Consider the following 14,108-nt stretch of genomic DNA (forward strand, 5'->3'; position numbering starts at 1 on the left):
AAAGGTTGTTCAGCTGGGAAGAGCTTAAAATGAGAACCAGGATCTGACCCTGCAAATTGTTACTTATACAAGCAGTCCCATTTGAAGTTGTGGTTACTCCCATGAGTCAGTATTTTATAAGGTCTGTTTTCTACCACTTCTCAGACAGCACGTTGTATTCATAGGCAGCATGTTGCATGGCAGGGATTGGTCTCTTTTTCCCATCAGTACTGCTCAGCTGGTACCTTTGGCTATTTTTTCTTTACATATTTTTGCTTTCGGACCCTGATCCTGCAAACGTGGGCATGCATAGCCATAAAAAGAAAAAATCAGGCTACTTTTGTTTAGTTGCTTAAAGGTGGATTTAGGAATCCAAATTGTAGGCGTCCACACTTACAAATTTTGCCTTTACGTTTTATGGAACGTATCGCCAGTGCTTCGGAGGGTATTTTGTTTCCAAATCCCACATGCATCTGTGACGGTTGCTTGCAAACCGAGATCTGTATTCTGTGGCTGACGCGGTCTCTCACTGGTGAGATGAACCGAAGCCTGGGATTGGAATATCCCATTGATTTGAAAGGGGGGTGGGAGGAGAAGTTGAATTCAGGATGTGAATTCTGCACTTCATGCTTACCTTCAATGGGCAGCCAAGCTGGGGTGGAGTTGGATATGGGGGCCAGGGCTTCATGCTTACTGAGGAGAGCAGAGCGGTTCATCAGCAGGGGATCCTGCAGCAGAACTCTGCCAATGAAGCTGACAAAGGCTTCTGCATCTAGGCCCTTTTATTTGTTCTCTCACTCCCGCTTTCCCTCTCTCGCTCGCTCTCCACTCTTAAACAAACACTTCCTGTAACCGGGGTGCAAAATAATAGCAAATCCATCATTGCATCCTCCTTTACTCCTGCTGCTTTGATGATTAACTAAGATTCTTCTGAAGCTATTCTGTCCAGGGTTATGTACTCCAGTGCATTGCTTTTATAGAAAGCTGTTTTCTGTGTCTGCACTTAGCTGGCAGCTTTTTCTTCTTTTTCTATGCCTGTGAGTGTGCCAAGGTAATGCAGATTCATCATCTTCTCTCTGGCTGTAATTGCTGCTGTCAGAAATTGCTGCTAAGCGCTGTAACCAGAGCAAATGTGATTGCGTGTGGGAAGGGGAAAAGGAATACGTGAGGCATTTCCAATCTGTTTACAGGAGCGGCAGATCTTCAAGGGATCAGTGCCCATAATTAAAGCCAGATTTTTCGAAAGAGCTCCATTCCCACATAGGCACCTCCCTAAAGACCAGATTTTCCAAAGTGCTCGGCACCCAGCAAACTCCCATTGTGGCCCTCCTGGCCAGATTCAAAAGGCATCATCAGCATGATCAGCTCTTAAGAACATTAGATGGACTTATTTTGGTATTTTAATGGGAGAGGCGCTCGGATGAGAATCTGGCCCCCATTGTGGGGGCTGAGCACTTTCTGAAAAATCTGGGCCATGACTTATTGAGTGTGTAACACTGTTTCAGCTCTTGTGCTCATCCTCGCTGCCCCTCTGCCCATTCCTATGGCTCATGCTAAGTGTGGAAGCTGTGTCCGGGCTAACATTGTTGGTCAGAATGAAAACCAGGAATTTCCTTGGTATTCATTTGCTTGCGAGCATTGATTGAGTGTTTAGAAAGTAAAACCCTCCCAAAATGGGTTTGCACAGAGGTTTCTGCCAGAAGCGCTTGAGTGATCATCTTGAAACCCTTTGGTTTCCCTTCTCCGGTTTATGTTTTGTTTTTTAAAAATGGTCAATTCCAGCAGGGAGTAGAAACAATATCATGTGACTTATGTGGCCAGTCGCACCCCAGGAACACTGAATGGTTAAAGATTTAGTTGACGCAAATAGTTAATGGAAAAGCCCATCGGCTGCAGTATGCTTGCACGGTATTCTCACCATTGCAAATGATGAACGAATGCATCCAAGTCTGTTCACAGATAATCTGCAAAACAGAAGAGCAGGCTGAACTCATGGAATAAATTATAAACTTCCTATAATTAGCTTGGCTGTAACTGCAAAACCCTGGATTCTGAAGCTTCCTCTGTTATGAGGCTGATAAAGTGTGAAGCTTCTTTCTTCTGTCTTAAATTGTTGTTAAATCTCTCCCTTCCCGCCCCCCCCTTCACCTACCCAGCCTGTGAACCTCGGTCCTGAGGATGGATTTAAACAGCTTTTCTGCTACAATTCATAGCATAAATCCCTCCCAAATGCAACATCAGATCACGTAGATGAAAAATAAAACCAGGGTGACATGGGTGGAGTGGAGTGCGGGAGAGAATGGGTATAACTAGGAGTAACAGCACATCGTTAATAAAGGAAGCATTTAGGCTGAATATGACAGTGTGAACTATTAGAATGTGGCTTAGTCTCCCAAGAGAAGCACTGGAAGCTCTGCTCGAAACTAGATTGGATAAAATAATAGGAGGAAAATTACCGTGAGAATAATCGTGCTGTGCCTTTGGAGGAGGAACTAGATGGCCTAATAGGACTCTCCCATCTCTAAATTTCACCTCTGGTGGTTTTTCCCCCACCACTATGAATTCCCCTCTCTCTTGGTTCCCTAAGCTGATGGCATGCGGACATCTTCCTTGCTGAAACGTCTTGTGTAGTTATAAGCACTCAGGACTTGGAATTCTCCTTGTATTTGTGTTTTCCCCTCCCATATGCCCTTCTTCTCTACGCCTACTTGCTGCGGCCGCTGGAGTGTTTCCCACTCTTGTTCACCCAGCTTCTGTTTGCGGATTTTGGTGTGGGGCACTGACACCAGATCAGTGCCTTGACCAGTGACTCAGTGTCAGAGCCAGGGCTACACCTCAGAAGATCGTTGTTCCCAGTCTTGTGATAAATCCATGAGCTCTAGCTGCCTCTTTACGTTGTGCTTCTCCTAACGTCCTGACAGTGCTGCTATCCTTTTAGTATAGTGCGTCCGGAGCTCTGTGGGAATACGTTCTGTTTGGTACTAAGTGAGAAAAAATGTTCATGCCTTCCATGCCAGCAGCCAGGCTTCTATCCTGTTTCTGATGACGTCCCCAGCAAAACTTCCATTGTGGAGCAGGATTGGCTCTGGGCAGGTTAATTTTGAATGTTTAGGATTCAGATAAGAGACGGGTAATTTTAGTGAGCTCTTTCGAAACCTGGTTTGGGATATTTGGACCAATGCCCTAGTATGTTAGAACAGCATCCAGGGCCCTGCTGTGGTAGGTGCTGTACATATGCAGGGTGAGAGTCAGTGCCTGGCTTGAAGAACTTCCAGGCTAAATAAATGAGGCAGACAAAGGAAGTTTTATCATCCCCCCATTTTACAGATGCAGAACTGAGGTAGAGAGAGATTGGCTTGCCTGAGGTCACACAGGGAGTGTGCTGGAGATGGGACACTGCATGGACTGGAGCTCTGAGGTGCTACTGAGAACCCCCTTTCTTAGGTGCCTGGCCGGTGTCGCTCACTTGTATGCTTAGGGCTGAACTGGTCATTGGGGTCGGGGAGGAATTCCGCCTCCCCGCACCTCTGCAGCATGGGTCATCTGGGCATATCTCACCTGATCACTTCCCTGTCTTCCGCATGGGTGGCACCTCATCTCTCCTGTGCTCTGCTTGTGGCATGCAGCAGTTTTGGCTCCCAAGGATTGAAATGCTTTAGTTTAACAAGTCATTGGGTTCAATGTAGGGGCATTGGGGTGAAATTTAATGGCCTGTGATACGCAGGAGATCAGACTAGATCAGGGCTTCTCAACCTTTCTTTACTGAGGTCCCCCTCAGCATGCTATAAAAAGGCCATGGCCTGGTAGTGGGGAAAGGGTGAGGGAGTGCAGGGCTCCGGGCGGGGGGACCCTTCGGCCTAGGCATAGTTTTACTTCTATTTTGGGGAGGGGGTAAGGGCTGGCAGGGCTCGAGCCAGCTCTGCACAGCAAGGTCCAGGGAGGGAGCACCAGGGAGGGAGCACCACCTCCCCCCCAACTCATTCAGGAGGCCACCTGTCTGGGTTGTGGGGGGATGCAACCAAAATATAACACACAGTGGGGGACTCAGTTCAAAAAGTCTGAAAACCACTTGGGTACAGGCAGGAGGTGGCTGGGGGCTGTGTGTGTATGTGTGTGTGGGCTCCCAGCTTCAATGAGCGGGGTGAAGAGTGCTGGGGCTCCTGGCTTCAGCCCTGCACCACTCCCGGCTGGGGAGGGGGGGCTGCCGGCTTCAGCCCTGTGCTGATCCTGGCTTTAGCGCTGGGGCTCAGGACACCAGGTTTCAGCCACGAAGCTCCGCGGCCCCCCGTAAGTGCTCGTAGACCCCAAGGAGGCTGCGGAATCCTGGTTGAGAACTACTGGACTAGATGATCTGATGGTCCCTTCTGGCTTTAAACACTGTGAATCTGAATGTGTGACAGTGGTGGGAAACAAGCCCAGATCTCCTGGGTCCCAGTCTAGTACCTTAACCTCAAGACCATCTTTCCTCTCTGAACTGAGTTTGACTTCTTTGTGCTCTTCTTTTCTCCAGGTCTGTGACGATGGAAGAAGGGGTCCGTCATCTAGAAGCCTGACTGGGTGACAGTAGGAAAACCCTCCAAGAGACGGGCAGCTACTAGCTTGAGATACAGAGCGGGACAAACATGCTGAAACCAAGTGGACTTAAAATTCCTGGCAGGGCAGGGAAACACTCCAGCCCTGTGGGACGGGCTTCGGGAACAGCTGTGGCTGCAGCCACTACTGGCTCAAAGGAAGGTGAGACCTGGATTCATCTAGGGCCTGGCCCAAAGCCCTCTGAAGTTACCTGGTGAAAAATGTCTTAAGTCTGGGTTGTCGTCGTTTTAAAGCCCTCTGTGCTTGTTCCTTGCGTTGGCATAAATAGGCTCATCATGGCAACTAGGCAAAGCAAGTATATTGGAATGAGAGAATTGTCACGCTCTAGTGGCTGATCTACAGAGCAGATAGGGACCTGCTGTTTCTACTTGCTCTAACGGTTCTCCCTTAGCTTAAGACACGGGATGTTTGGAGCTGAAGGAACCGGATTGTAGTCCCAGCTTTACGTGCATGTGTGACTGATCTAGTGACTGCATCTGTCTGCAGCACATAGAATCGTAGACTATTAGGGTTGGAAGAGACCTCAGGAGGTCATCTAGTCCAACCCCCTGCTCAAAGCAGGAGCAACACTAACTAAATCATCCACATGGGTTCATTTAAGTAGACTTTTTTTTTTTCCCCATCTGTACAGGGTTTACAGAAAGGAGGCTGAATTTCTTTTTTAATGTAAGTGTTGTACTGTGGTGACAGTCGTGATGCAATTACAGGGCACTCGTGTGTGTGTGTGTGTGGAAAAGCTGCCTGGGGAACTGAAAGCATCACTCATGCACATGCACAATAGTCACTGAGACACAGACTGACAGGAATAATGCGTTGTCATGAGATAATGCAAGAATGATTTTGCAGAGTTATGAGAGAGAACCTTTCTGACTGATGGAACTTGGAAGGGGGAGGGCAGTTTTTGATTACCCTGAGTCAGTGTAGCAATTTGAGTTGAGTCATTTGCAGGGGACCTTCATGCTATGTATTATCACTCATATCCTGAACTGTGGGCATGTGATCTTCATACTCTGCATACTGTTTACACATCAGGATGTGTAAGGAATGTGGTTTAGCAATACTAGGGCCAATGTTCAGTGCAACCTTTAAAATTCAAGGGATTGCAAGCTGCCCTTCATTTAGGGCTACAGTTTCCAGTTTGTGATTTCTCCTGGCTGCCGTGCTTTAATTTTAAGTAACTTTTGGCTAACTTTTTCGGTATAAAAATTGGTTCTATTTTAAAACAATTTCCTTGAAACATATAAAGTGAGTCCTTTCCAAATGCTTGTGATCTCGGGAATAAGCCCAGTTATGGAGAATCTTTAGGGCCTGCCAGCCCCTCCACTAACTGTTTTCAATACGCAGAGACGTTTTCATTATATATTTCATTAAAAACATACACTCAAATGTTTGCCTTGATGGGGACGTTGCTGGTTTTAACCCAAAATCTTCCACCCTCTCATTCCTAACTCAACCTAAGACAGTGTTTGCTAGGTTTGATTAGTTCTGTCCCTCTGGAGAATAGCATTTTTTAGGTCTCAATCCCACAGTGAGTTCAGTATAAGCACAGAAAGGCCCCATGCTCCTATATGACTCTTTTGCAGGATCAGGGCCATAGTTGACAAAGATCTACGTTGTCATTGCAAAGCAAGTTAGTCTGGGGTGATGCTTGCACAAAAGAGAGGGAAACTAGGCAATGATTGCTACAGTGATGGGACCATAGAAGTGTTGTTTTTTAAAAAAAAACCTTGTGGAATTTCAGTGGCAGGGAGGTTGTATCAATGTATATTTGACTTATCAACTCTTTGCAATGAGAGCAGGGGTTCAGGCAGCTACATCTGCATACAAAGAGCCCCTCTCTGCTCAGTGACTGACTCTGTTGCCATTTCAGTGACACTGATTTGTTCAGGGACCTTTGTAGTGGATATTTCTGTTCCTTCAACGGTGAATAGCACCGCTGTCTGCTCCTGCCAGCTGTCCCCTGGAGCAGATTGCAAAAACCTTGGGCTTTAACTTGCTTTTCTCTGTGAGTGCAAATCTTTTCTGGGCTGCCAATCCCAGTCATCTCATCGGACTCTGGCCCAGATCAGTAGCTGGCATAAAGTGGAGTTGAAGTCCATGGGACAACACTGATTTACACCAGCAGAGGATCTGGCCGTCTGTGTTGTGTTTAAAATTCTACTGAGGGTGATGTGGTGATGAAGACAGATGTGACCATTAGCAGGGTGGTTGTTTAGCTTTAGGACTTGTCTCTCACAGTTCAATGACATTAAAAGCCTCCTGATGTCTGAGTATTAGGGGGAGAACCCATGTAAAGCAAATGGAGCAAATTCTCCCTGCAGTGATTTATTTTCTGCAATATTTTCTCTGCTTTAGGTAGGAGTGATAAATGAATCCAGTTCTGATTGCTTTCTTCTGGTTTAGTCCCATACCTTCGCAGCTAGGCCTGCTGAAGTCTGTCGTTATGCTCAATAGTATCCAAATCTGCTCCTGGAGTACCAGGCAAAATACACCTCCCCTCTGTTCCCCCGGTCTGCACTGGCATTTGAACGGTGCTGCAGTGACTGAGGAGTGAAGTGGGTGAAAGATGCCTCATTAGCTACCAGCACCAGTCTGTCAATACACTTGATGCTGAGTCTATTTTTGAACCTGTAGCAGAGGGTGAATTACAGTTGGTCTGGCTGTAAGAGGAAGGGGGGAAATGTCCATCTTCCATGGACGTGTAGAGAGATCCCTGGCCACTGCTATCCCCTTGAAGATGCCGGTGCAGGGTCTCAGCTTAGGCAGTCAGCATGTGTGTTTCAGTGCGAAGGGGTTAATAAGCAATGACAACTGACCTGATGCAGCCATTCAGCTGGCTTTGGTGCTTGTTTACTGCAATGCTTTTGTGTCTCTGTCTGCCTCAACTATCCTTCCCTGTGATGAATGTGCCCCCAAAGCAGGCCCAGCACAAGCAGCAGGCAGCCTCATGCTGAGTTTGACCTTTGCCTGCAAAGCTTAAAAACAAGATTTGTTGCTCAGAAGACCAAGGTGGAGAGGTGGGGGAATATTCTGACCTGCACTTCTCCCATGGGGTCAGTGGGGGAGTGACTGTATAGGACTGCACTCGGGGCAGTGGGGCAGAGAGAGAGGAAGAAAAGGGTGGCAGGTAGGTGGGGAAGGATCTGGCTGGTGATCTCGGGTATGCAGCATCCGCAGGCTGTAAACAGCCTCGGGCGTTGTGCTGGTTATCATTTCCCTGCTGCAAGATGGACTGCTGCCTCTTCCCCAGATGTGGGCAGGCAGCATTTAGCTGTGAAGGGCACGCTGTCCTTGGCTTCATGCACAGCATGGTGATCCCTAGTGAGCTGCTGAAATAGTCACTTCTCAGAACTGTTCCTCCATGCCTGGTGGGAATGGAACTGAATGGTGCCGTGGAGCCAGCCATGTGCTCATCAGGCAGCTGTAACAGTAGTGATGCAGCTTGTAGCAAGGCTGAGCCTCATACTCCCTATTTCTTCCCCTTGACCCTGTACACAACCCACCCCTCTGCACTGGCGGTAGGAGTGTGGGATGCTGGGAGGGGCTAGCCATCCCTTTCTCTCACTCCCTGCCCGCCCTGCTCTCTGTTTGCGGGGTATTGTGAGATGGCACCCCCACTGCACTCCAGAATCTAGCAGTGAGAACCACCTCTTGCTGGCAGGGAATGTTGTCTCCTCATAGGTGCACTCTCCCAGCTTGGAGAGGAGCTCCTGGGATGGGCTTGTAGGCACCCACTGAGCATGGATGGGGCCCAGGGACAGCAGCTGGGAGAGCTGGTACTGTGGTATCCACCCTGGTTACTCCAGTAACTAATGGGACTTAAACAAACCTACACCATTATACAAAATGTTCCCCTCCCTTTCCTGCTGAGATTGGCCTTGCTCTGGTGCCTAGTGGTCGAGTGCCACAAAATCTGCCTCCCCGCCCCCACCCCCCGCTGTCCGTCCAGCTGGCATTGACTTAAACTTTTGTCAGCCATCTCAGCGGCGTGGCCCGGCCTTGTGTGGGTCATGGCTTGCACTCACCAGCCTGGAGGGGGTCAGGGTCTGAGATGCATCCTCAGGGAGGCTTGCTGCCTCTGCTCTCTGCACCTGCCCTGTGTCCTCTGATTTCTGAGCACGTGGCTCTCTGTAGCTCTCAGCTGGTCCCTTTCACCAGCACTGCCCTCCGTTATGCAGTGATAATCCTGTTGGCACATTAATGTGACTGCACAGAAATAACCGTTGGGCCAATGGATAACTAGCAAGTAATAGGGCTTGTTTCTTGGTATCTAATGCCCATAAGTGTAACTGTGCTATTAAATCAAGGCAGGGCCATTAGTAGGCTCCTCTTTCTGTGGTGTAAGAAGTGAGTGACTGCCAGCCTGGAAGGCCGTTAGATATCCTGCTTTGAGCCTAGTGTTTAACACCCTCCAGTGATGTCCCAACAGTTTTCATCTGTCCTCCTTTGTTTGTGGCAGGTCTCAAGACCCTATAGTGTACAGGATGAAAGAGTGGAGGCAGACAAGTTGTGCGCTGGCAGAAAGTGATGACTTTCCATTGTCTCTAGAAAGACCCTTCCTGTCTTCTCCCCTGCATCTGCTGTCCACTAGGGGGTTCTCCTTTTGACACATCCGTCTCTAAGGCCTGGTGTGAGTTGATGGCAGGAGCTGCAGAGAGGAAGCCATTGGTAGTGTACACAAGATCCTGTTATGGATCCTGCAAAATACAGGAGCTCTGCTGCACATCCTTGAGCACCATCCACCAGCACCTTCTCTGTGAATGAGTTAAAGACATGGCACGCTGCAAGCATTGTCTCCTGTGCAGTGCTGAGCTCCTGCAGCTCCCACTGAAATCAAGGGGAGATGAGGGCTCATGGCTCCCAAAGTCCCATTACTAAGATCTTACCTTAGATCAGTAGGTTTCCAACTGTGGGTCACGACCCAGTACTGAATCGCAGAATGTGAGGCATTTGGTCGGGGCGATGCTGCCCGACTAAGGCAGGCTAGTCCCTACCTGTTCCGACACTGCGCTGCGCCCCGGAAATGGCCAGTAGCAGGTCCGGCTCCTAGGCGGAGGGGCCATGGGTCTCTGCGCGCTGCCCTTGCCCCGAGCATCGGCTCTGCACTTCCATTGGCTGTTTCCCAGCCAATGGGAGCTGAGGGGGGGCGGTGCCTGAGGGCGAGAGCTGCGCAGAGCCCTTGTGCACCTCTGCCTAGGAGCCAGACCTGCTGCTGGCTGCTTCTGGGATGCAGCATGTTCTGTGATGCCAGGATAGGCAGGAAGCCTGCCTTAGCACCCCTGCTACACTGCTGACCAGGTAAGCCCACGCCCCAACCCCGCACCCCAATTTCTGCCCCAGCCTTGAGACCCCCCTCAAACCCAGAACCCTTTCCTGCACCCCAAACCCCTCATCCATGGCTCCACGCTAGAGCCTGCACCCCCAGCCCAGAGCCCTGATCCCCTCCTGCACCCCAGCCCAGAGTCCCCTCCCACACTCTCTGAACCCCTCATTCCTGGCCCCACCCCACAGCCCTCACCACCGCACGCCAATCCCCTGCCCAGCCCTGAGCCTCTCCCACACCCAAAACCCCTCATCTCCAGCTCCGTTTGGTTGCGGGCATCAACAGTTTTCTTCAACTAGGTCGCCAGAAAAAAAGTTTGAAAATCACTGCCTTGGATGGCTCATACGTGTTACATCTGGCTTTGTGATTCTCGTGGGCATGGAGCATTGGTGTGTCTATAGTCTTGAAGGCTGGGATTTTCAAAGATTCCCAAGGGATATAAATGCTTAAATCTTACTGAAAGCCAATGGAAGGTGGGCATCTAACTCTCTTAGGCTTCTTTGAAACCCACAGCCTTAAAACATGACCCTCCTTTTGCTACCTTGATAGTCCTCCTCTCCCTCACCAGTCTACCTCTCACCCCAAGCACTGGAACAATGGGGTATGAAAAGCCACCACAGAAATGTGGCTGAAAAGTAGTCTGGAAATTCAGCTCTGCATGTTGCTGATACAGCAGGGAGGAGATCACCACTAACATGCTTTCTTGTTTCCCATTGTTTGCCAAAAGGAGAAGGCAAGTGGGCCTGCAGGCAGCTAGGGAGGTCTGTGTGTCTAAAGCTCCAGAGTTAATGTTCAAATTTATTGTTGCCCGTAAAATTTCTGGGTCTTACAAACCTGTCTCTGCCCTAGACAGTCTCCCTTCACTCTAGTGTTCTGCAGCTGCAGGAATGAATGAGCATCCGTGATGAATGGGGTCCACACAACTTTCACAGCTGGTGGAACAGGTGAAGGCTGCTGCGAATAGAAGTGTTTGCATTTCAGTGTGGTTTTCATTCGCTCAAAAGAGTCTTAAAGGAACTCGGTGAATGAGGAAAGCCTCTCCTTTCATGCGGCAATCTCCTGTCAGCTGGCCCTAGGGTTCATTTACAAGGCATTTTACGGCCCTTCAATCCTCTTTGGGATTAGAGAACGTTTGGCAAGAAGAAAAAGGGGGAAATGAATATGTTCAGAGCTTTAACAGATGCTGAGAGCTCCAGTGCCTGACATAGATGGTCCAAACCAACCCCTGTGTCCTGAACCTTGGGAATGGTCAGAGTCTGAACCCAGACTACAGCCACATTTTGCAAATGGGCCCTGGTTTTTTAGACTATGTAGACGCCAAATTCAAGACCCGAATGCCACCATGCTCTGGCATATCTGCCATCTGGATCCAAATTGTTTGCTTTTGAGGCCAGGCCTTACTGCCAGGAATCAAGGGGAGGGGTACCTACGCAGCACAGGAAAATTGCCAGAAGCCTGAGAATTGCATCTGGTTTGCATACAAACTCACCTACATTATTTTTAAATCAAAAATTAGTGCACATAACCATCCTATTTGCTTGTGAGTCTTGATAAGATGTTGCTTGATGGCTCTGCCCACCAGGAATGAAAACAAAATAACCCCAGGCCTTCTGGGCCATTAGTGAGGAATAGCCACCTTGGGCTCTAGCCTGCTAGAATAATTAGTCTCTGTGGGCTGTACTGAAAGTTTTATAAACCAGGGAGACTGTGAGGCTCAAGGGTGAGGGTAATGGGATGCAGAGGTGTTTGCTCTGAGCTGAAGATTCTAAATGGGCCCAGGACAGTAGTGGTGGAAAGTGGGTCATTACATGGTCAGTGACCTGCATACAATCAGTTGATTGTCACTAAAAGAGTCCAATGGAGACTGTTGCCCATCACATCTTGCTAAAAGAAATGCTGGAGGTCAAACGGAAGATAGGATGGGCTTGATGCAGGAATTGCTAGGTGAGGTTTTTCTAGCCTCCGTTATGCAGAGGATCAGACCCAATGATTGGGGAGGGATAGCTCAGTGGTTTGAGCAATGGCCTGCTAAACCCAGGGTTATGAGTTCAGTCCTTGAGGGGGCCATTAAGGGAACTGGGGTAAAAATCTGTCTGGGGATTGGCCCTGCTTTGAGCAGGGGGTTGGACTAGATGACCTCCTGAGGTCCCTTCCAGCTCTGATATTTTATCATAACAGTCTCTTCTGGTATTAACATCTGTGAATCTAGAGAAAATGCCCCCACAGTGAGTACTGCTTGGTTCCTTTATTGGAGCTTTGGGCAGAGAGACTAAAGACTGACTGAGCCAGAAACTGAACAACACTGTCCCTCCCTTCAGGTCAGTTTGTGGTTCCTTTGTCAGATGCTGCACAGAAGCTTGGGCTGTCCCTACCCGTGCTGTCTGATCTTCAGGGCTATCTCGCGTACACCTTTCACAAGTACACCATCAGCCCGCTTACAGAGGGGAGAGAATAATGTTAGGACTCCCATGGAGAGGGCTGTAGATTAGGACTCTGCAGTCTGAGCATTTTTGCTATGAACCCTGGCAAAAATTTCTTTTTAAAATTACGTCATGAACTTTATAGGATTTGGACAGATCTTAGCCAAGGTCTGAGCTGTCAAAGGGGCGGTGTGGGGGACGAGGCAGCTACCAGAGGTGTAGCGAGCGCCCTCCGTACCCTCCAACCAGAGGGGGCCCCGCAAGGAAGGGGGCCCCTAAAAGTGGCTTACAGCCTGAAGCAGTGTCACAGAGAAAATGAACTGGAGAATCACAGCAAAAATTTTGAAAGAAAAATGGGAGACATTAATGCCAACGAACTCATAATGGAATTAAATCGTTTTATTTATGTCATCGAGAAAGAGAGAGGACTTGTCACGGCAAACAATTTTTTAACGTACATATACAAGAACAGCCTTCAGGAGATATATCCGAATCTTTGCATTTGCATCAGAATTCTTCTGACCTCACCAGTTACTGTCGCTGGCGCTGAAAGGAGCTTCAGCAGAATGAAACTGATCAAGAATATCCTGCGCTCAACTATGACAGATGACAGGCTTTCTGTGCTTGCAGTTATCTCAGTCAAAAACAAGATTGCCAGATCTCTGGACCATGACGCATTGATTAACCAATTTGCGGAGAACAAGGCTCAAAAGAAGCGCTTTGCGTAAATATGGAATATATGTACACTGTAGGCCTATGTATACATAATATGAACCCTGTATATTGTATAAAATAAATACCACTTTCCAGTTTCTGCATTGTAAGGGGCCCTGGACGTATGTTCGGAGGGGGCCACGTTCTTTGTTGCTACGGCCCTGATAGCCACGCTGTCTTCTGTTCTCTGTCTACAAGTGCAACCGGCTTCTAATGGATACTTACAGTTTTATACTCTTATTGATTCCATACTGAGAAGTCTGTAAGTGCATGCATCTGAGTCCCATTAACATTAATGGGCTAGGGCTGCATGCCTGGAGCCAGAAGAGAGTAAACCCATCGCCTGTCTAACTTCTCTGCAAGACTTGTGCTGCACTCCTCTTTGCCTTCATGGGTAATCTTTGTTTCTCTTTATTCATCTGCAACTGGATTAATAACTAAGTAAAGAACCTGCAAATACTTTACATGCTCCCTAAAGGTTGTCGGGCATCTGTCAGTGTCCATTCTGGTCATTTAGTAGGGAGAGTGAATTTCTATTGCCTCTAGGTTGATTTTGTGACACGATGGACAAAGGGAATGCAGGGAATGAAGAATGTGTTCTTGATAGGGAATTATTCTTAAATAATTGGAACCAACAGTATCTGTTCTGGATGTCTCCAAGGTAAGCACTGGCATTTCAACTTGTTTATAGCTGCTGAGTCCATTTAGCGTACGCTACTTCTTCGTTAGACTCTAAGAAATCAGCACAGAGGCTGCCTGATGATGTATCAGTCTAATAATTCTCTAGGAAGGAGTTCCAAACAAAAATGGAAACTGTTCAACTATTGTCGAATTGAAAACATGGATTCTACGATCCTATTTCTTTTGAAGTTGATTGATTCGCACAAGGGGCTAATTCTTCTCTCAACACAGGCTTCGTTGCTCCTAGGCCAGTAATGTTAAGTTGGGGTGTTGCACACAGATGAATCTAAAGAGAATAGACCCCCATGCTGAGAAGTCAGAAGCTTCTATTGTTTCTAGCAAAGGTTTTGTTTTTTTTTTTTGGTTTTGTTTTGCTTCAGGCCTTCTGGAGCATCCTC

The 14,108-nt window shown here is 48.2% G+C and overlaps 1 protein-coding gene across 4 annotated transcripts in view; it reads left to right on the plus strand.

The window, feature by feature from the left end:
- Positions 1-14,108, plus strand: part of CLIP2 (CAP-Gly domain containing linker protein 2) — a 156,791-nt gene that overhangs the window by 50,476 nt on the left and 92,207 nt on the right. For all 4 annotated transcript variants that reach the window (XM_050929439.1, XM_050929438.1, XM_050929437.1 and 1 more), the window contains one exon: positions 4,490-4,713. In XM_050929439.1, coding sequence (XP_050785396.1) covers positions 4,602-4,713 — 112 coding nt within the window. In that variant the 5' untranslated portion in view covers positions 4,490-4,601. The remainder of the gene's footprint in view (positions 1-4,489; positions 4,714-14,108) is intronic.

This window comes from Gopherus flavomarginatus, chromosome 19, assembly GCF_025201925.1.
Source record: "Gopherus flavomarginatus isolate rGopFla2 chromosome 19, rGopFla2.mat.asm, whole genome shotgun sequence".
Taxonomy (NCBI): Eukaryota; Metazoa; Chordata; order Testudines; family Testudinidae; genus Gopherus; species Gopherus flavomarginatus.